Source organism: Carcharodon carcharias, chromosome 16 (genome assembly GCF_017639515.1).
Source record: "Carcharodon carcharias isolate sCarCar2 chromosome 16, sCarCar2.pri, whole genome shotgun sequence".
Taxonomy (NCBI): Eukaryota; Metazoa; Chordata; class Chondrichthyes; order Lamniformes; family Lamnidae; genus Carcharodon; species Carcharodon carcharias.
The window spans coordinates 116,403,262-116,423,805 of record NC_054482.1 but is presented as its reverse complement, the minus strand read 5'-3'; the positions used below and the strand labels follow the sequence as shown (position 1 = coordinate 116,423,805).

The following is a 20,544-nucleotide window of genomic DNA, read 5'->3' as shown; positions in this document are numbered from 1 at the left end:
GGACATTGCTGACCAAGCCAGCATTTGTGGGCCATTCCTAATTGCCCTTAAACTGAGTGGCTTGTTCAGCCATTGCAGAGGGTCTAGAGTCACATATAGACCAGACTGGGTAAGGATGGCAGATTTCCTTCTCCAAAGGACATTAATGGGTTTTTACAACTATCAATGATAGTTTCATGGTCACCAATACTGACACAAGCTTTCAATTGCTGATTTATTAACTGAATTCAAATTCCACCAGCTGCTGTGGTGGGATTTGAACCCTTGTCCTCAGAGCATTACCCTGAACCTCAGTGACATTACTAGCCCAGTGACATTAACACTACACCACCATTTTCATCACCCTACTTCAGCTTACCCAATAAGCATATCCTTCTATCCTTTTCCCCCTCGTGTGTTTACCCAGTTCCCCTTTAAATGTATCTATACTATTCACCTCAACCACTCCCTATGGGAGTGACTTCCACATTCTCCCCACTCTCTGGGTAAAGAAATTTCTCCTCAGTTCCCGATTGGATTTATTAGTGACTATCTCGTACTGATGGACCCTGGTTCTGGCCCCCACCACAAGGAGAATCAATGGCTAGAATTTTCTCAGTTCCAAAGTTGTCCCACTGCTGGGGCCAGAATCGGGTCCTGAGACCAGGCAGGTGGGCAGCAGGACGCTGGACAGGATATTACCAGTGGCAAACAATTTAGACACCAACTGCCAGGACCAGTTGAGCATGGTGACCTGCCTCTTAGAGCTGCAGGCACAGCCAGGACACAATCAGTAACCTTGGTAGTGCCACAATAGAGGTGGCCATTGGTGAGGCTGAAGGAAGAAGGAAAGGGTGCCTCCATGTTTAGGCAGACTCAAAGGCCAGGTCAATTTTTAATTTTCTGTCCTGGGGCCAGGCAGGTAGGCCCCAGTGATCAGAAAGGTGAACCCTCCAGTGGCAGTGACAGAGTCGTGGCTGTGGCCATAGCCATCGGTGAGGGGTGGGGGGGTCCTCTCAGGGGACCATGGATCTGCTGTTAATGAAAGGCAACCCCTCTCCCCCAGAAACCCACTGGGGAGCTTCCATGGTTTACCTGATGGTCTCTCCATGTAGAGGTCTCCATCCTGAGACCAGGAAGATCCTGTCAGGTGCAGGAAATGGCTGTCTGATTGGCCAGTTAATTGGCTGCCCGTCTCTGGTTGGTTGGTGGCTGGGCTGCAGCTGTTCCCTTTGTTGGCAGTGTTGCTTCCCGGTGTCTCCGTCTGCCATTTTACAAGGCTCTTGCCTCCCAGCCCATCTCCTAAGGGCTAGTAAAATCCAATCCAGTCTCTCTACATCTCCCTAATTGAACCTTTTCAAGTGCCTGTGTTCTATGACTGTCAGATGTGGCTCGCTTGGTAGCACTCACACTCTGAATTCAAGTCCTGCTTCAGTGCAAAAAGCACCAAAGCTGACACTTCACTGTAGTACTAAGGGAGTGCTGCACTGTCAGATATGCTGTCTCTCAGATGATAAAACAGATTATCTAGTCATCATCACATTGCTGTTTGTGGGAGTTTGCTGTGTTTGTCACATTACAGCAGTGACTACACTTCAGGAAGTAATTCATTGGCTGTCAAGTGCTTTGTGACAGTCAATGATGTGAAAAGTGCTATATAAATGCAGCATTTTTAATTGGGTGATTGATTGTCACACAGTCAGAGAATGATACAGCACTGAGCGCGCATTCAGCCCATTATGTCTGTGCCAATTCTTTCATAGAGTTAAAAGCAAAATACTCCAGATGTTGGAAATTGGAAACAAAAATAAAAATAGCTGGAAAAACTCAGCAGGTCTGACGGTATCTGCAGAGAGGAACACAGTTAACATTTCGAGTCATCCGGACCTCGAAACATTAACTGTGTTCCTCTCCACAGATACTGTCAGACCTGCTGATTTTTTCTAGCTATTTTCATCATTTTCATCAGAACTGAGAAAAAATAGAAATGAGGTGAAATATAAGTTGGTTTAAGGGGGTGGGGGGTGGGGTGGGACAGGTAGAGCTGGGTAGAGGGCCAGTGATAGGTGGAGATTGCCAAAGATGTCATAGACAAAAGGACAAAGAGGTGTTGACGGTGGTGATATTATCTAAGGAATGTGCTAATAGGTGACATTAAGGGTGGAAAGCAGGATGAGCAAGGTACACATAGCCCTAGTGGGGGTGGGGGGTGTGGGGGGGAAGGGATCGAAATTGGCTAAAAGGTGGAGATGAAACAATGGATGGGAATACATTTAAAAATAATGGAAATAGGTGGGAAAAGAAAAATATATTTAAATCCACACTCCCTGTCCCCTGGTTCCCTGACCAGACCAGGGTCCATCAGTGTGAGATAGTCACTAGTAAATCCAATGCGATTCTTTTTATTTCTCAAGTTTTTTTCCCCCCCCAATTCCCCTTTGAAAGTTATTATTGAATCTGTTCAGACCTCGTTTTTCCAGGATCACAACCACTCCCCGTGTAAGTTTTTTTGAACCTCGCACACCTCTGGTTCTTGCACCGATTCTCTCCAACCTGTGTCCGTCCCCCCTCTGGCTACCGACCCTCCTGCCACTTGGAAACAGTTTCTCCTCTATTTATTTATTTTTAAAAACTTTGTTTCGAAACTTATTCGTGGCTTTGAACACCTCTTATCAAACCTCCCCTGAGCTGTTTTTATTCTGCCTCAGTGACCTGAGTGAAACGCTCTTTCCGATCCCTGTGCCAGTTCTGGCCGGCGATAATCAGAAACATTTCTCTCTCGCCAGTCCGGAGCGTGTCCGTCCCTGTGTTTCCTTTCCTCACTGACTGACTTGTCTCAATGGAACCTGGTCTGAAGCGAGACAACTTCACAATGTACCAGATAAGAGCTGTGATGTCACTGGGCAGTTGTTGAAATCTAACACCGTGTGGACTAACACATTCTCGCCGCAACCCCTCTCACTGGCAACTTAAAAGGCACTTGATGCCTGGAGAGAGTGGGGGGGTGGGGGGGCGTGGGTGGGTTTGGGGAGGTGGGGGGTTGGTGGTGGGGGGGGCGGATGGAAGAGGCTTATTCTGCATTCGGGAACACGGATAGTCAGTGCAAGGCCACTGACATCCACGTTTGCAGTGATCTATAGCAGTTGTCCTGTGCATTTCGCGCTGGGACAAAAGGCAGTTCACACCGGGTCTGAGTGTGTGTGTGTGTTTGAGTTTGTGTGTGAGAGAGAGAGAGAGAGAGAGAGTGTGTGCTTCTGGCTGGAGGAGGTATGCAGCCTTGAGATCAGTCCTGTCGGCAGCACCATGCGGGCGGTGTGTTAAATCTGGCTGGACTCAGGCCGCAGTCCTGCTGCCCTCTCGCAGATGAATCAGCCTTGCTGCCGAATTCTGTTTTCGCTCCGGATTTCGCTGCCTGGACCAATGCATACAAATGCATTTAGGAACCCAAAGGATAAGGAGTGGATCCACCTCTCCCACCACCGAAACGTAAGTAAGACGGAGCAGTAGCGGAGTAACTCCTGGTGTGTGTGTATGTGTATATGTGTGTGTGTGTGTGTGTGAATGGGGATTGAGACTGATGGACCTTCCAGCGAGTTGGCTCCCATCCGTTTGGAGGGAGCTGGGCAGCGAGATTTTCGCTGAATCTTCCAGAGTTGCTTGTGTTTTTTTGCTTTAAAATTTTTTTTGTTGTTGTTTAAAAAAAAAGCAGCCCCTGCCTCCCACCTTTTCGGAGAGTTTATATTGAGCCAGTCATTTGGGGATAGGGAAAGCGAGCTGCTTCTGGCCGATTTCCAGTTAGTTTAAGGCGGATGCAAACTTGGCAGATTGGAGACTCTCGGCACCTTCCGCACTTGGGTCGGGACAGATACTGGAGTTAGTGTTGGTGGTCGGAGGGTTGGGGAGGTGCTTGGGGGCAGGTCCCGGCTTTGAAGCCGGTCTCACGGGGAGTGTGGTGGGGGGGGAGGGGGTTGGAAAACAGGGTCAACCCCACCTGGCGCCAAGGAGCCCAATACTGGCGAAATTTCAAAGCGGGAGGGAGGGGGGACGCGCGCGAGAGAGAAAGGGGTGGAAATCAATGTTAGAAGCTCATGTAGAGCGGAGACACTAGCATGGACCTGTCGGGCCGAATGGCCTGTTCTTTCTTTTTAAACAAACATCTACGGCGATCAGACAGCAGTTGACAAGTCTGTGTCATTAAAACTGCCACTCAGTGAATTCCTGATGTCCGCTCTGGTGACAATTGTCTCAAACATGTTAAGATAAACCAGACATTGAATGTTTCAGCGGTTCTTTCAACACTTGGAGCAGATCCACCAAGTCACCAGGCACCCACAGCAAGGGCAACATTAAAAACGTGCCTAATGTTAGCTTGGGCAGGTACTTGTTTTAAACCCAAATAAGCCTCTATGGTCGCACATAATTACAGAATGGCAGAGGTTTGTGCACGCACTCGAGCTTCTGAAATGTCTGTACTTGTCCGATCCAGCCGCCCCCGTCTTGCCCTCTCTGAGGGGGTGGGGAGACCCCCAGTGTGTTTACAAAGTCAGAGGAATCTCACCGAGCCTCTCAGCTACACTTCACTGCTGCTGCCTCTAAACCATCTCCAAGGTGCATAAAAAAAGACTTGCCACCACAATGTTGACGTTGTTTTATAACTTTTTTTTGGGAGGGGGGGGGTGGGGGTGGTTGGTGGGGGGTTCTAATGCCAGGCGATGCCTATTTGCATGAACTTGTTAGCTCCGGGCAGATGTTCCAGATGTTGTGGCAGTGGGTTTCATTGATACTGATACGTGTTGCATGTGGGATCAGATTTCCGCGATATCAGAGGGGGCAGTAACTCTACTCCCTGCAGACCCTGTGTGTCTGTGTGTGTGTGCGTGTGTGTTTGTGTCTCTGCGTGTCTGTTTGTCTTTGTGTGTGTGTCTCTATTTGTGTCTGTGTGTCTGTCTTTGTGTGTGTGTCTGTATTTGTGTGTGTCTGTGTCTCTGTCTTTGTGTATGTGTGTCTCTATTTGTGTCTGCCTGTGTCGATGTGTGTCTGTCTTTGCGTGTGTCTGTATTTGTGTGCGTCTGTATTTGTGTGTGTCTGTGTCTATGTGTGTCTGTCTGTGTGTGTTTCTGTGTTTGCCTTTGTGTGCGTGTATTGGTGTATATGTATGTGTCCGTGTTTGCGTCTCTGTGTGTGGCTAAGTGCTTGTGCGTGTCTGTGTCTATATGTGTGTCTGTGTTTGTGTGTGTATATGCGTATGTTTGCGTGTGTGGGGTTGGGGGAGAGGGACTTTGGGGGGAGGGGCAGGGAGTGAATTGAAGTGTGATTCCACTTACAATATGAGTCAATTCATAAAATCACACAGCACAGGAGGCCATTCGTGCCAGCAATTGGACCGGGCTATCCTATTAGCCTCACTCCTCTTCACCTTTTCCTTGCAATTTTTCCCTTTTAAGTTTCTGGAAATTAACTATTGGATTTTCTTCCACCACTCTTTTAGAGTGTGCGTGTGACAGTGTGTCTGTGTGTGTGAGAGAGAGAGAATGTATAAGTCTGCATGTGTGTGTCTGTGTGTGTGTGAGTGTGTGTGTCTGTGTGTGTGTGTCTGTCTCTATGCGCGTGTCTGTGCGTGTGTGTGTGTGTGTGTCTATGTGTGTGTGTGTGTCTGTGTGTGTGTGTGTGTGTGTCTGTGTGTGTGTGTGTCTGTGTGAGTGTCTGTGTGTGTGTTGATATGTTAAGATACCTAAACAACTGCTTCTTACAGATGGCACTTGCAAATGCGAAACCCGGAAATTCTTACATTGTATTAGCAATATCATGATCTTTAACCCTTTCCAGGCCTCTCCTTTCGCCTGCTGAGCCACAGGATCGATTCAAAAGTCTGAGTTCTTGACCAGCTGACCCATTACTGGAATAAAAGTGATGTGGGTTCGACATGGTGGAAATGTTACTGAGGTTCCGCTTGGCTCTTTAAGGGTTAAAGAACTAGGATTGACTTTTGTGACATCGACGATCTGAATCTCCTTCTCGTGCCAGTGAACTTAGACTCCCCCGTTTAGCTTGTGTGGGGCTGAGTGGGAGGGAGATGGGATCGAGCGGCTTGGGGCCCGCTGGGTTCCACAGTCAAATTGCTGTCCGCGATGCTTTGGGTCTTATTTGTACATGTGTGCAGGTCTCACCGTCTCAATCTGGTTTTGTTTTGTGTGGAGGCTCCTGAGTGTATCACTGACTCACCGCGCAGTCCTCCTATTGAGCTATCTATCATCGCTCAGCTGCTGCTCCCTCTATTCCCTCCACTGACACCAGACTTCCAGCTCTCGCCATCCCTACTCAAACCGGTCTCTGTCCTTCCCGCCGCCGGGAATCACCTGCTCTCTGCAGTGTTGGTAAACACTGGCCAGTCTCCTCCACCTCCTCCGCTTCCTCACTGTGTTTTCAGGGAGATTCCGGCACCATCTTCAACAGAATAAACCTCCTCCCCCCCCCGCCGCCCCCTTGAATTCTTTCGCCCTCAGAATGTAATAGTTTCCAGGCGATGTAAGTCTGAATCCCTGTTGTAGTGAAGCCTCTGATAACAGGGCACCCCGAAACCCAGGAATCTGACCTGGGGAGCCTGCCTGACCCTCTGTGCCAGAATGCCAAACTCCCCCACAGCCCGAGTTGAGGTGAGGTATTGGAGGGGAAACATTCTTCCTCTCTGAGGCTCAGTAACTGATTAACCCGGTGAGCCACCCACCCCCCCCCACCCCATTTTCCAAAACACACACCTACTGTGCGTTAGGCTAATCCCAGAGACATTCACACCTCCCAGCTCAGTGCCCATCGCTTTAACATAGCGGGGCTTTTTTTTTATGGGGGAAAGCTTAAAGGGGGAGAGGTTTTATAGTTTGGTGGGGGTGGGGGGGGGGTGGAATTCCAGAATTCCAGAATTCAGGACCCCAGAGGTGGAGCCACCGCTTTGTCCAAGCTCTTGTCACCTGATCTGTTTGGTAATTTCCCCCTTAATAGTAAGTGTCCTAAAGGCGCTATATAAATGCAAGTTGTCACAGTGTTATCACTGGAACCGACACCACCAGGATAAGAAACGCTACGGTAAATAACCACGTGCGATGGATTCACCTTGTGAATGTGGGTGGGTGACGGCAAAACGGGTACTTTCATTGCTATGATAAAGGCAAAATACTGCGGATGCTGGAAATTTGAAACAAAAACAAACCAAAACAAAAAAAATTGCTGGAAAAACTCAGCAGGTCTGGCAGCCTCTGCGGAGAGGGAGACAGAGTTAACGTTAACATTTCGAGTCCGGACTGGAAACCTTCGCTCTGTCTTTCTCTCTCTTCACAGATGCTGCCAGGACCTGCTGAGTTTTTCCAGCACTTTTTTTTTTTAAATTTTCGTTTCTGTAGTGCCTTTCACAACCTCAGTCCCAAAAGCACCTTACAGCTACAGTGAAGGACATTTTTTTAAGATTAGTCACTGCTGCAAGGTAGGACCAATGTGTGAGCATAGCAAGATCCCACAAATAGCACCAGACCCCCACACAAATAGCAATATGGTAATGACCAGATAATCAGGTTTTTGTGATATGTGAGGGGGGTGGGGGGTAAGTATTTGCCAGTCCACTTCAAAGTCATGTCACCTGAATTTTTTTATGTCCACCTGCCAGGGCGGAGAGGGAGGGCCTCAGTTTAACATCCTCACTCCGAAAGGCCACACCTCCAGCACTCCCTCACTCGGGCCCTGGGACGGGCTAGTTTTCAAGCTCAAGGTCCTGGAGCTGGATTTGAACCCGCAACCTTCTACAACACACAAGCCAGGATTTTCAGCTTGGCGAGGGGGAGGGGGGGTGGGGGCCAGCTCGCCGACGTCACTGAGCGCCATTTAGATGTTCAGTTAGACGGGCACCCGGCCGATTCGGCTGTGCGCCCACCGAACCATCAAAGGCCTTTGAAGGCCACTTAAAAACTAATAAACTGAGTGGCCCGCCCAAGCTCAAGGTTGGCGTTGGGGGTGGGGGGTGATGGGGGGGGTGGGGGGGTTGCAGGGGAAGAGAGCCCAGGCGGCCTTCGCATTTTTCATGGAACCTCATCGACGGGCAGGAGTTTATAAACTGAATAAAAACTTTTATATAAAAATTCGCTGACATGTCCCAGCTCATGTGACACCTCTGTGCCTCAGGGAGATTTCTGCGTTCTCTCCTGCGCCCGCGGGGGCCTTAATTGGCCCACCCATGTAAAATGGCAGCGCGGACCCCCCCAATCAGGTCCGTGCCCACCCCCACACAACCCCCCACCCCCCCCACAAACAACGGCAGGGGGTGGGGGGGGTGGAATTCTCCCCATAGGCAGAGGGTTAGCCAGTGAGCCACAGCTGACACTTTGATTGGGAGGAGTCTGCGATCAGACATTGCCAGGAACCTGGACTCTGGTCTGTTCCCTTGAACCATCCTTTACCCATTTTTTAGGCTCCAGGGCAGTGATGTGATTGTTAAACAAAGGATTCGAGCCACAAAAAGGTAAATTGTTTTCATTGGGACACATTGCCAATTTTTAACAATCTGTGAGACGTTCACGTTTACAGTTGTCCAAAGTTAGTTCTGCTCCGGCCACTCATCACTGTTGAGCAAGTTACTCCTGGAATGAGTATGTGAAGATGATGAGGCTATCAGCCCAAGGCAAATATTTGCATTGCTTTTCACTTCCAATAATCATGTTTGAACACTCAAGTTAGGCGAGCAGCAGAGTTCGAACAGCACTCCACGCTTTCAATGTGTCCCTACATGTAAATATGTAAATGTCTGTGTCTGGCAGCTTTTAACATTTTTTTTTATTTGTTCATGGCGTGTGGGTGTCGCTGGCCAGACCAGCATTTGTTGCCCATCCCTGATTGCCCTTGTTCAAAGGACATTTTTAAAAGTTAACCACATTGCTGTGGGTCTGGAGTCGCATGCACGCCAGACCAGGTTTCCTTCCCTAAAGGACATTAGTGAACAAGATGGGTTTTTTTTTACAATAATCGGCAATGGTTTCATGGTCATCATCAGACTTTTTAATTCCAGATTTTTATTGAATTCAAATTTCACCATCTCCCCTAGTGGGCATTACCCTGAGTCTCTGGAATACTAGTCCAGTAACAATACCACCACGTCACCACCTCCTCCACCTCTGAAGACGGTAAAGAAAATTCTCTTGGTTTATTGTGCAGTTCATATTACATCATTTATAGAGGGAACCTATTTATGGAGCAGGGACCAAGTGACAAACACCTCTTATAAATAACTTTTGGACTCTGCTTCTACAAGATCAGAATTCTGTCATTGGCATTGGTAAAATGAAACCTTCTAAACTTAATGAAAACTTGCTCCTAGTTAAAAAAACAGACCAATTCTGTAAACTCTGAATTGATCCTGAGTCGATACTGTTAACCTATATTCCCTGTAAGCTGGAGATGGCAGAATGATTCTGGAAGTGTGGGAAAAAAATACAGCTTTCAGCATCTGAAATTTGCAATCGGGAGCAAAGATTACAAAGAAAATTTGATTGTTTTTCTGGGTATGTGATTCACACGTACCAGGCTCAGTGTGCAGCACTCCCTCAGTACTGTCCTTCCGACAATGCGGCACTCCCTCAGTACTGTCCTTCCGACAGTGCAGCACTCCCTCAGTACTTTCCTTCCAACAGTGCGGCACTCCCTCAGTACTGTCCTTCTGACAGTGTGGCACTCCCTCAGCAGTGCCCTTCCGACAGTGCAGCACTCCCTCAGTACTGTCCTTCCGACAGTGCGGCACTCCCTCAGCACTGTCCTTCCGACAATGCGGCACTCCCTCAGTACTGTCCTTCCGACAATGCGGCACTCCCTCAGTACTGTCCTTCCGACAGTGCGGCACTCCCTCAGTACTGTCCTTCCGACAGTGCGGCACTCCCTCAGTACTGTCCTTCCGACAGTGCGGCACTCCCTCAGTACTGCCCTTCCGACAGTGCGGCACTCCCTCAGTACTGCCCTTCCGACAGTGCGGCACTCCCTCAGTACTGCCCTTCCGACAGTGCGGTACTCCCTCAGTACTATCCTTCTGACAGTGTGGCACTTCCTAAGTACTGTCCTTCCGACAGTGCGGCACTCCCTCGGTACTGTCCTTCTGACAGTCCAGCACTCCCTCTATTCTCATACTCTTGAACGAATCACTGGACTTTGGTCCTTTAGTTTGTTACACAGTGTGATTACAAAATAAAATAAAAATAAATTGACAAGGAAGTATTCAATGAACGGCATGACACTAGGAAGTTCTGAGGAACAAAGGGGACCTTGATGTGTATGTCCATAGATCTCTGAAAGTGGAGGGGCATGTTAGTAGGTGTTGAAAAAGGTATATGGGACACTTGCCTTTATCAATCAAGGCATAGATTACAAAAGTAGGGAGGTCATGTTGGAGTTGTATAGAACCTTGGTGAGGCCACAGCTGGAGTACTGTGTGCAGTTCTGGTTGCCACATTATAGGAAGGATGTGATTGCACTGGAGGGGGTGCAGAGGAGATTCACCAGGATGTTGCCTGGGATGAAACATTTAAGTTATGAAGAGAGGTTGGATAGACTTGGGCTGTTTTTGTTGGAGCAGAGAAGACTGAGGGGCGACCTGATCGAGGTGTACAAGATTATGAGGGGCATGGACAGGGTGGATAGGGAGCAGCTGTTCCTCTTAGTTGAAGGGTCAGTCACAAGGGGGCATAAGTTCAAGGTGAGGGGCAGGAGGTTTAGGGGGGATGTGAGGAAAAACTTTTTTACCCAGAGGGTGGTGACGGTCTGGAATGCGCTGCCTGGGAGGGTGGTGGAGGCGGGTTGCCTCACATCCTTTAAAAAGTACCTGGATGAGCACTTGGCACATCATAACGTTCAAGGCTATGGGCCAAGTGCTGGTAAATGGGATTAGGTAGGCAGGTCAGGTGTTTCTCACGTGTCGGTGCAGACTCGATGGGTTGAAGGGCCTCTTCTGCACTGTGTGATTCTGTGAATAGGTAATTTAAGATTTTAGTGAAGTAACCGACCTGAAGACACATCTGAAACTTTACTCTCCTTAACCTGTGTCACTTCAGATTCGACTGGCCAATCAGTCTGATCTTGTCTATGTTAGCTACCATCGATCTTCATGTTTAAATCCATTCATTACTTCACCCTTCTGTATTTTCAACCTTTTCCAGCCCAAGAACCTCTCAGAACTCTGCATAGCTCCAACTTTGCCTCTTGTCTATCACTCCCCTTTATTCACCCCACGACTGACAGCCATTCATCTTCTCGCCTCTACCTTCTGGAATTCCCTCTTAAAGTTTTCCACTCTTTCTTTCACCTCCTCCAATCCTTCAACCGTCTGAGACCTCTGCAATTTTCCATCTCTGGCCTCATACACATTCCCTGAGTTGAACTGGTGCCCAAAGCTCTGGAATTCACTTCAGAAACCTCTCCAGCCCTCTCTCCTCCATTAAGATGCTCATTACATCTACCTCTTTGTTCACCAGTCCTAATATCACCCCCTGTGGCACCACAGCAGCTCGAGGAGCAGATGGCGAGACTCTGTCGCATTCTGATGGCTGACAGGTTTTTGACATGCACCATGACATCGGCTTGACTGCACACAGACAGGTCATTTAGCCCAAGTGGTCTGTGCCGGTGTTTCTGCTCCACACGAACCTCCTCCCACGATTTGTCATTTCATCCTATCAGCGTATCCTCCTATCACTTTCTCCCTCATGTGCTTATCCAGCTTCCTTTAAATGTTATTCACCTCAACCACTCCATGTGTTCCACATTTTAACCCCTTTTGGTAAAAGAGGTTTCTCTGGGGCTCCTTATTTGATTTGTCCGTGGCTATCTTATATTTATGGTCCTTAGTTGTAGACTCCCTCACAAGTAGGAATAGCTTTTCTACATCTTCCTTATCCAGCTCCATAATATTGCTGAAAAAAGAGGCATGTTTGCATTGCGCTCATCAGGACACTTTGCAAGAATACCAACATAAGTTTCCTTGCTGAGGAGTGCTAGACAAAAAGCTTCAACATGTCTCTTTTTTTCAGCAATACTCAAGTTCTGTACCACCAAACGATTATTTAGACTCCATAGTATTAAAGATGTTTATCAAGCCACCCCTTAACCATCACTTCCTATAGAAAGGAGATCCAGCCTGTTCAGACTTTGCTGAGGGTATAATTTCTCCATTTCGTATTGAGTTCGAAAATCTTTCTTCTAGTGCCTCGATAGCCTCTTCATGATAGGGGAGCTGAGAATTGTGCGTAGTGCTCCAAGCGTGGTCTAGCTGGGGTACGGTACAAGTTTAACACCAAACGGTGCTCACCTGTGAGACAGACGGCAGGTAGTGAGGAGGGGAACTGAGAGGATTAGACAGTTGGGAAAGATTTGTTGAGCATTCTTATGCTTTGAAAGGCCCTGTGCCAATCCATGTTTTTTTTATATAGGCCAGAATTTTATGGCCTCTCCCACCCAGCATGATAATACAGCCTTGTCGAACTGAATGGAAATGGCACGCTGCATCTGCCGGGTGTGTGGTGTGAGGGGGTAGGGGGTTTTGGGGGGGTGGGGGTGGTGCACAAAGGGCTGGGGTCATAAAATCCTGGTTAGAGAGTAATTTTTTTTTTACTCGTTTGCGGGAGTTGATGGCTAGGCCAGCACTTATTACCCATTCCTAATCGCCTTTGTTCAGGGGGCATTTTATTTAAAGAGTCAGCCACGTTGCTGTGGGTCTGGAGTCACATGTAGGCCAGACGGGTTAAGGATGGTAGATTTCCTTCCTTAACGGGCATTAGTGAACCAGATGGGTTTTTATGTCAGTCGGCAATGGTTTCATGGTCACCATCAGATTTGTAAGTCCAGATTTTAATTGAATTCAAGTTCCACTGTCTGCCCCGGTTGGATTCAAACACTCCCAGAGCATTACCCTGGGTCGCTGGATTTATGAGCACAGTGACAATGCCGTTATGCTACCGCCCCCAGGAAAGATTAATCCCTTTTTTAGCTGGTGAGTCAGTGCCGAGATGATCAATGTAACATTGTCATGAACATGAGGAGGGATGTTGATAGAATTGTTTCTTTTTTAAACAGAGACTTGTCAGAGCACGAAATTCATTGCCACAAGGAATATGTGCAGCAGAAGCTAGTGCACATTTTTTTGAACAGAAAATTTTGAATAAAAATTTACAAACTATTTACAGCACATTCCCACCACTCTCTAGGTAAAGAAGTTTCTCCTGAATTCCCTACTGTCCATCCTATGGCCCATATTTCTGATCCCTGCCACAAGTGGGAACGTTGTCTCTATGCCAACTCTATCAAATACCTTGATCAGGTTACCCCCTGGCCTTCTCTTTTCTAGAGGAAGGAGTTCCCATCTGGGACAATCTTTCCTGATAGTTCTAGTTTCATGCGGATGAGTATCTTTGACACCTGCTACATCTTTTTTTAAGATATAGAGACTAAAACTGTGCAAGTGCTTTTTAAAAATTCTGTCTTGGGATGTGGGTGTCACTGGCAAGGCCAGCATTTGTTGCCTAAACCCAATTACCCTTGAACTAGTGACTTGCCATTTCAGAGGGCATTTAAGAGTTAATCATATTGCTGTGGCTGGAGTCATATATAGGCCAGACCAGGTAAGGAAGACAGATTTCCTTTCCTAATGGGCATTAGTGAACCAGATGGGTTTTTACAACAATTAGTGATAGCTACCATTACTGAGACTAGCTTTTAATTCCAGATTTATTAATTGGAATTTAAATTCTACCAGCTACCATGGTGGGATTTGAACCCATGTCCCCCACAGTTTTAGCTTGGGCCTCTAGATTACTTGTCCAGCAACATTACTAGTGGTCTAACCAATGTTTGATACAATTTAAACATAACTTCTCTGCTTTTCAATTTGATCCCTCTAGAAATGAACCCAGGTGCTTCGTTTGTTTTAATGGCCTTGTTATCCTGTGTTGCTACTTTTTGAGATATTTGTGCCTATATCCTTCGATCCCCCGCTCCTCTAGCTAACTTAGACATGTTTTCCGATCATAGAATCACAGAATCACATTGCAGAAGAGGCCCTTCGGCCCATCGAGTCTGCACCAACACGTGAGAAACACCTGACCTACCTACCTAATCCCACTTACCAGCACTTGGCCCATAGCCTTGAATGTTATGACGTGCCAAGTGCTCATCCAGGTACTTTTTAAAGGATGTGAGGCAACCCGCCTCTACCACCCTCCCAGGCAGCGCATTCCAGACTGTCACCACCCTCTGGGTAAAAGGTTTTTCCTCACATCCCCCCCTAAACCTCCTGCCCCTCACGTTGAACTTATGCTCCCTTGTGACTGGCCCTTCAACTAAAGGGAACAGCTGCTCCCTATCCACCCTGTCCATGCCCCTCATAATCTTGTACTCAAACGCACAACCTCACATTTGGCTGTATCGAAGCAGAGGGAAATGAAAGATGAATGAAGGCCAGAGTGGACATTTCTGGATCATTTTGACAAAGACACAATGAGCTGTCCCCTGGAGTTTGGAAGAATGAGAGATGATTTAATTGAAAATAATCTTGGGACTCTGTACCCCAAAGAGCTGTGGATGCTCAGTCATTGAGTTCGTTCAAGACAGAGGTCATTAGAATTTTTGGATACTAAGGAAATTAAGGGATGTTGGGATCGTCCAAGAAGGTGGAATTGAAGTAAAAGGTCAGCCATAGTCTTGTTGGATGGTGGAGCAGGTTCGAGGGGCTGAATGGCCTCCTGCTGTTCCCATTTCTTATCTTCTTATAAATGAACTCCTTTCCGTCTCGCAAAATCCCGCTGTTCTCTCTGGGAAGCAGAGAGGGTCCAGTTGAGGCTGGAAATGCTGCAAAAAATGAGGCTGGTCCCTGGAGAGTGTGCTTGCTCCTCAGCCTGCTGTGGAAACACTGCTGCCGGGCAACCAGATGTGTTCTTAATGTGGGCCCTGGCCTCCAACAGGGCCATAAAGCTAGTGATTTTAATTGCCTAAAAATCGATGGTCAAACAAGCAATGCGAGTGGTAAAGAAGGAGAGGGTTTTAATGGATCAGCATGTCTTTAGCAAAGTAGCTGTGCTGGATACGTTTCAGGGAATGAAGTGAGACGCACGAGTAGCGTAAGCTGAGTGGGGCACAACTAGGAAACCAACTCCAAAATGTAATGTTCGGCTCGATTATAAATATCAAGAAGGAGGGAGAGGGGCAGTGTTGGATAAAGAGTACTTCACTGGAAGAAAGCCAATTTCAATGAAGTAAAAAGGGAACTAGTGACAAATCAGTTTAGAATGAGGAAAAACTGGCAAATAGGAAACAATTAATTTACAGACTAGATAAGTTCCCTTAAGCTAAACTGGGGCAGCGAAGGCTGGAGTTCCCAGGAGGGGTTATGCTATTAAAAGTCATCATTTAAAAAGAGACAAATGACAAACAAAAGAAAATCAAGTTACAGTTTCTGCTTTGAGTGCAGTCAGGAAATTCCAACGAGAAATGTCCTTGAAATTGCAACGGGTTAGTTACAGTCTTAAGTTTCCACTAAAACTCCTTTCTTTAATCTCAAATGCAACATCTGCCAGGATTCTGTATAGTTGGGCTGTGCATAGAATGCAATTGAGCTGAAAATGAGTGAGGGGTTGTTGACTAATGGTGATATGTCATATGGCTGATTAAACTTTACTTCAAATGTTTCTTTTAGTTTGTGTTGTACCTGTTGAGGTCACAGACAAATTCAGAAAGTTGTAATTTAGATTTTTAATTTGTCTCATCCTTTATTTAACAGTTTGATTAATATTGGAAGCATTGTATAGCGATTCATCAATGCATTTAGCTGATCAAAAATCGAGCCTGGTTGTATTTATACTGAAAGTCAGCCTTACCACCAAAACATTACTGCGTGCAAGGCACTTCAGACCAATCACTACATATTGGACGCTGAGAGCAGCTAAAGCAATGTTGGAAGGCAGTACTGAGGGAGTTCTGCACTGTCAGAGGTGCCACCTTTCAGATGAGATGCTAAGCTGAGTCCCCGCCTACTTGAGGGTGTAAATGATCCCCCAAAAGTTTTGAAGAAGGGAAGGGGGACTCTCTCCGGTGCCTGCACTGACTTTATCTTTGAATCGGAACCACTCTTTAAAGAGAACAGATTAGCTGGTTCTTTATCTCGTTGCTATTGGTGGGATCCTCCTATGCATAAATTGGCTGCCCCTGCAACAGTGCCTTTACCTGCTCTTTGCTGCCTGATGTTTAATGTAAGACGCTTGGGCCTGAGGTGCCTTGTGTGTGCTAACGCTACCGTCGGTGTCACTGTCAGTGTAACCACTGCGGGTCAGACACCTGGGGCAGGGATTTTAGGTGGTTGGGGTGGGCTCGGTGGACGGGCCCAGGAGCGGCCGGGAAAGTAATATCGTAAACCTCGTCCCGCCCTTGGGTGAGGTTTCCTCAAAAACCGTAACCTTGAAACGGGCTGGCGAAGAATCCAGGGCAAGCGCTGTATTAACGGCCTCACTAAGGCCTCTTAATTGTCGGCGGGCGCACAGCCGACTCTCGCGCACACCCGCCGACTGAAATATCGCGCCAGGGCGTGACGACGCCTGGGGGCGCTCTCCCAACGTTATCACGCGCTATCTTACGCCCGATCAATGTCGGGCACGCGCCCACCCGCAGGGTGTATAATTCTGCCCCCTGGGAGCAGACTGTACTTTTTAACGGAGGAGGGAATCTATGGTAGAAATAGTTTTCCAGAAGAACTGACCTAAGGCCTATAAATGACAAACAAGATAGATTTCAGAGGTTGTGATGTGTAGGTTTTTGGAATTTTAACGAACAATCCGTCCAAAAAGGAATTCTCATTTTGCTAAAGTAATCATGATGAGGTTCAACCTTGTTCCTTCGTTTTATCACTTTGACTTCAGAGACACCCACTGGAAAGGGGGGAGAAATAGCTTCACAGCAGGTTCTTTGAAAAATGAAGCTTTACATTGAGCAGGACAGTAGCAAAATGGCCAATAAAAGCACAACTGTAAGTTAGAATAATTGAAGCTGAAGTCGGAGCAATTTATCCATTGAAAGGTCAGTCCTTTGACTAGTAGCTTGGTGCTGCAATGTTAAGCTGTAAGGCCACAAGGAAAAGGAAAGACTTGCACTTTTTTTATATCAGATTTCTTAATCCAGGACGTCCCAAAGGTCTTCACAGATAATAAAGTATTTATGAAGTGTGGTCACAATTGTGATATAGGGATCACAGCAGCCAATTTGTACACAGCAAGATCTCAGTGCCAGAAATGTGATAATGTACAGGTAGCTTGTCTATTGGGATGTTGACTGAGGGGTATATATTGGCCCCAAAATACCAGGGCGAACTCCCCAGCTTTTCGTTGAAATAGTAGTGTGATCTCTCACATCCAGGTTCAATGTTTTATCTGATAAATGGCACATCTGACAGTGCAGCACTCCCTCAGTACTGACCCTCCGACAGTAGAGCACTCCCTCAGTACTGACCCTCTGACAGTGCAGCACTCCCTTAGTACTGACCCACTGACAGTGCAGCACTCCCTCAGTACTGACCCTCTGACAGTGCAGCACTTGCTCAGTACTGACCCTCTGACAGTGCAGCACTCCCTCAGTACTGACCCTCTGACAGTGCAGCACTCCCTCAGTACTGACCCTCTGACAGTGCAGCACTCCCTCAGTACTGACCCTCTGACATTGCAGCACTCCCTCAGTACTGACCCTCTGACATTGCAGCACTCCCTCAGTACTGACCCTCTGACAATGCAGCATTCCCTCAGTACTGACCCTCTGACAGTGCAGCACTCCCTTAGTACTGACCCTCTGACAGTGCAGCACTCCCTCAGTACTGACCCTCTGACAGTGCAGCACTCCCTCAGTTCTGACCCTCTGACAGTACTGTACTCCCAAAGTACTGACCCTTGAAGAGTGTAGCAGTCCCTCAGTACTGACCCTCTAACAGTGCAGCACTCCTTCAGTACTGACCCTCCAACAGTGCAGCGCTCCCTCAGTACTGACCCTCCAACAGTGCAGCGCTCCCTCAGTACTGACCCTCCAACAGTGCAGCGCTCCCTTAATACGGACCCTCCAACAGGCAGCGCTCCCTCACTACTGACCCTCTGACAGTGCAGCACTCCCTCAGTACTGCTCCTCTGACAGTGCAGCATTCCCTCAGTACTGACCCTCTGACAGTACTGTACTCCCAAAGTACTGACCCTTGAAGGTGCAGCACTCCCTCAGTAAAGACCCTCCGACATTGCAGCACTCTTTCAGTACTGACCCTCCGTCAGTGCAGCACTCCTTCAGTACGGGCCCTCTGACAGTGCAGCACTCTCCCAGTACTGACCCTCTGACAGTGCAGCACTCTGTCAGTACTGACCCTCTGATGGCGTAGTGTCCCCTCAGTACTGACCCTCTGATGGTGTAGTGTCCCCTCAGTACTGATCCTCTGATGGTGTAGCACCCCCTCAGTACTGACTATCTTATAGTGCAGCACCCCATTCTGTAGTGCACTGGGGTTGCTAGCTTAGATTTTGTGTTCAATCCCTTGAGTGGGGTCAATGCTAGCAGCAGGATGTGTAAAGCTCACTGTCAAACTCAAAGCTCAGTGGGACAGCAAAATTAATTTCTCAAACCTGGGGAACTCAGAAGTTGACCTGGAGTCTCTGTGTTCAGTTCCGGGCACCGCACCTCAGGCAGGAGGTACTGACCTTGGAGGGAGTGCAGTGTGGATTCACCAGAATGGCACTGGGACACCAAGGGTTAAATTATAAGGAGCGAGCACACAAACCAGGGTTGTTAGAATATAAAGGTTAAGTGAACCTTTTGTTCAAAGTTTTCAAGATACTAAGAGGATCTGATAGGATAGAGGGAGGAATTCTATTTCTGTTGGTTTGGGAGGCTCGGACTGTGGGGGCTGTAATCTAAAAATTCGAGACAGATCTTTCAGAGTTGAAATTACTTTCACACACGAAGTTTGGAATTCTCGCCACACGGCAACTGACGCTAGATCAACTGTTAGTTCTAAATCTGAGATTGAGAGGTTTACATTAACTGTTGGGTTTAAGGGATATGAGGCAAAGGCCCGATACGTCAGGTTTAAAGGGTAAATGGTTGACCCTTGTCCCTCGACTAAGTGAAAGTGGTTGTGAAAAATGGCACGAGCTTCAATTCTTGCCCTTATTGCGATACATTACAAAGATTTTATTTGGAAACTCCCTTCAGTTTTTATCATTCAAATTTAAAACCATGGATTCACATGTGAGAGAGTGCAAAAGCATTAAATAATATCCTCAGGTATAAGTCACCATTATTGTTAAACCAAGAGCTCAAGAACACTAACATTCTTAAGATCAAGAGGTCAAAAAGGTTTGCATTTATGTAGTGCCTTTCAAGACCTCGGGGCATCCCAAAGTGCCTCGCAGCCAGTGAAGTACTTTTCGAGGTGTGGTCACTGTTGCACTGTAGGATTCGCGGCAGCCAATTTGTGCACAGCAAGATCCCGCAAACTGCTGTAAGATTAAAAGACCAGACAACCTGATGTTTAGTGATGTTGGTTGAGGGGCAAACCATTTCCAGAGCACCCAGGATGACTCCCTTGCTCTACATCGAAATCGTGGATGTGGGATCTTTTCCGTCTGCCAGAGAGGACAGGCAGGACATCAGTTTAACATCTCAGTCTGAAAGATGACACCTCGAGCGGTGCAGTCACCTCTTTTAATTGTAGAATTGGTGTTTTACCTCTGGCGGAGACGGGGACGGGGTGGGGTGGGTTGGGGTGTGAGGTGGTGGGGGGAGAGTACCCCACCATGCGGAGCTTTAACTTCAAGGGCTGGTGTTGGGCTGGAGGGTGGGGGAGGGGGAACCTCCTTTGGGGGTCCCCTGGGTCCATTGGAGGCATTCTGCCTCTCCCCTCCCCCAAGTCATTCTCCCCCTTTAACCCCCACCCCCTCAGCCCTTCTACCCGGCCCCCCCCCACCTCCCTCACTGCTCTTGCCAAGACCCCTGGCACAGGGCTTCCATGGGCTCGGGGTGGTGGGACCACCTGTAGTCCCAGTATTGGCCACCGCTTCCAATTGGCGCTGATGGGACCATCGAGGTGCCACCAGCGGATTGGCTGACGGCTGTTTAAGGCGGGACTTGAGGATGAAAATCTCACCTTAAAGGAATTAACACTGCCTCAAGTGTTAAATTCAGCAGGGCAGATGTCGAGCTCTTGGGCGGGTTCTCTCCTGACTTTTAACTGGGGGGTTGGGGGGGGAACCTGTAAAATCCAGCCCATAGGGCCATTGAGTCATAATGGCACAGGAGGAGGCCATTCAGTGCAATGAAGTTACCATGTGTTTACCCTTCCCACAACCCAGTATTACCAGGCTCCATCTAACAACGACAAACATTAACAACTTGCTTTTATACAGCACCTTTTTAAGTAGTAAAATGCCTCACAACACATCACATGAATCTGATTATCAAACAACATTTGACACTGGGCTACAAAAGGAGATATTAGGACACGTGATCAAAAGCTGCGTCAGAAATGTAGGTTTC

The 20,544-nt window shown here is 47.7% G+C and overlaps 1 protein-coding gene across 1 annotated transcript in view; it reads left to right on the top strand.

Moving 5' to 3' along the window:
* The first annotated feature begins 3,235 nt into the window (after positions 1–3,235).
* The window catches only part of LOC121289422 (collagen alpha-1(XXIV) chain), a 615,168-nt gene continuing 597,859 nt past the window's right edge, over positions 3,236–20,544 (top strand). The window contains exon 1 of the mRNA XM_041208885.1: positions 3,236–3,465. Coding sequence (XP_041064819.1) covers positions 3,410–3,465 — 56 coding nt within the window. The 5' untranslated portion in view covers positions 3,236–3,409. The remainder of the gene's footprint in view (positions 3,466–20,544) is intronic.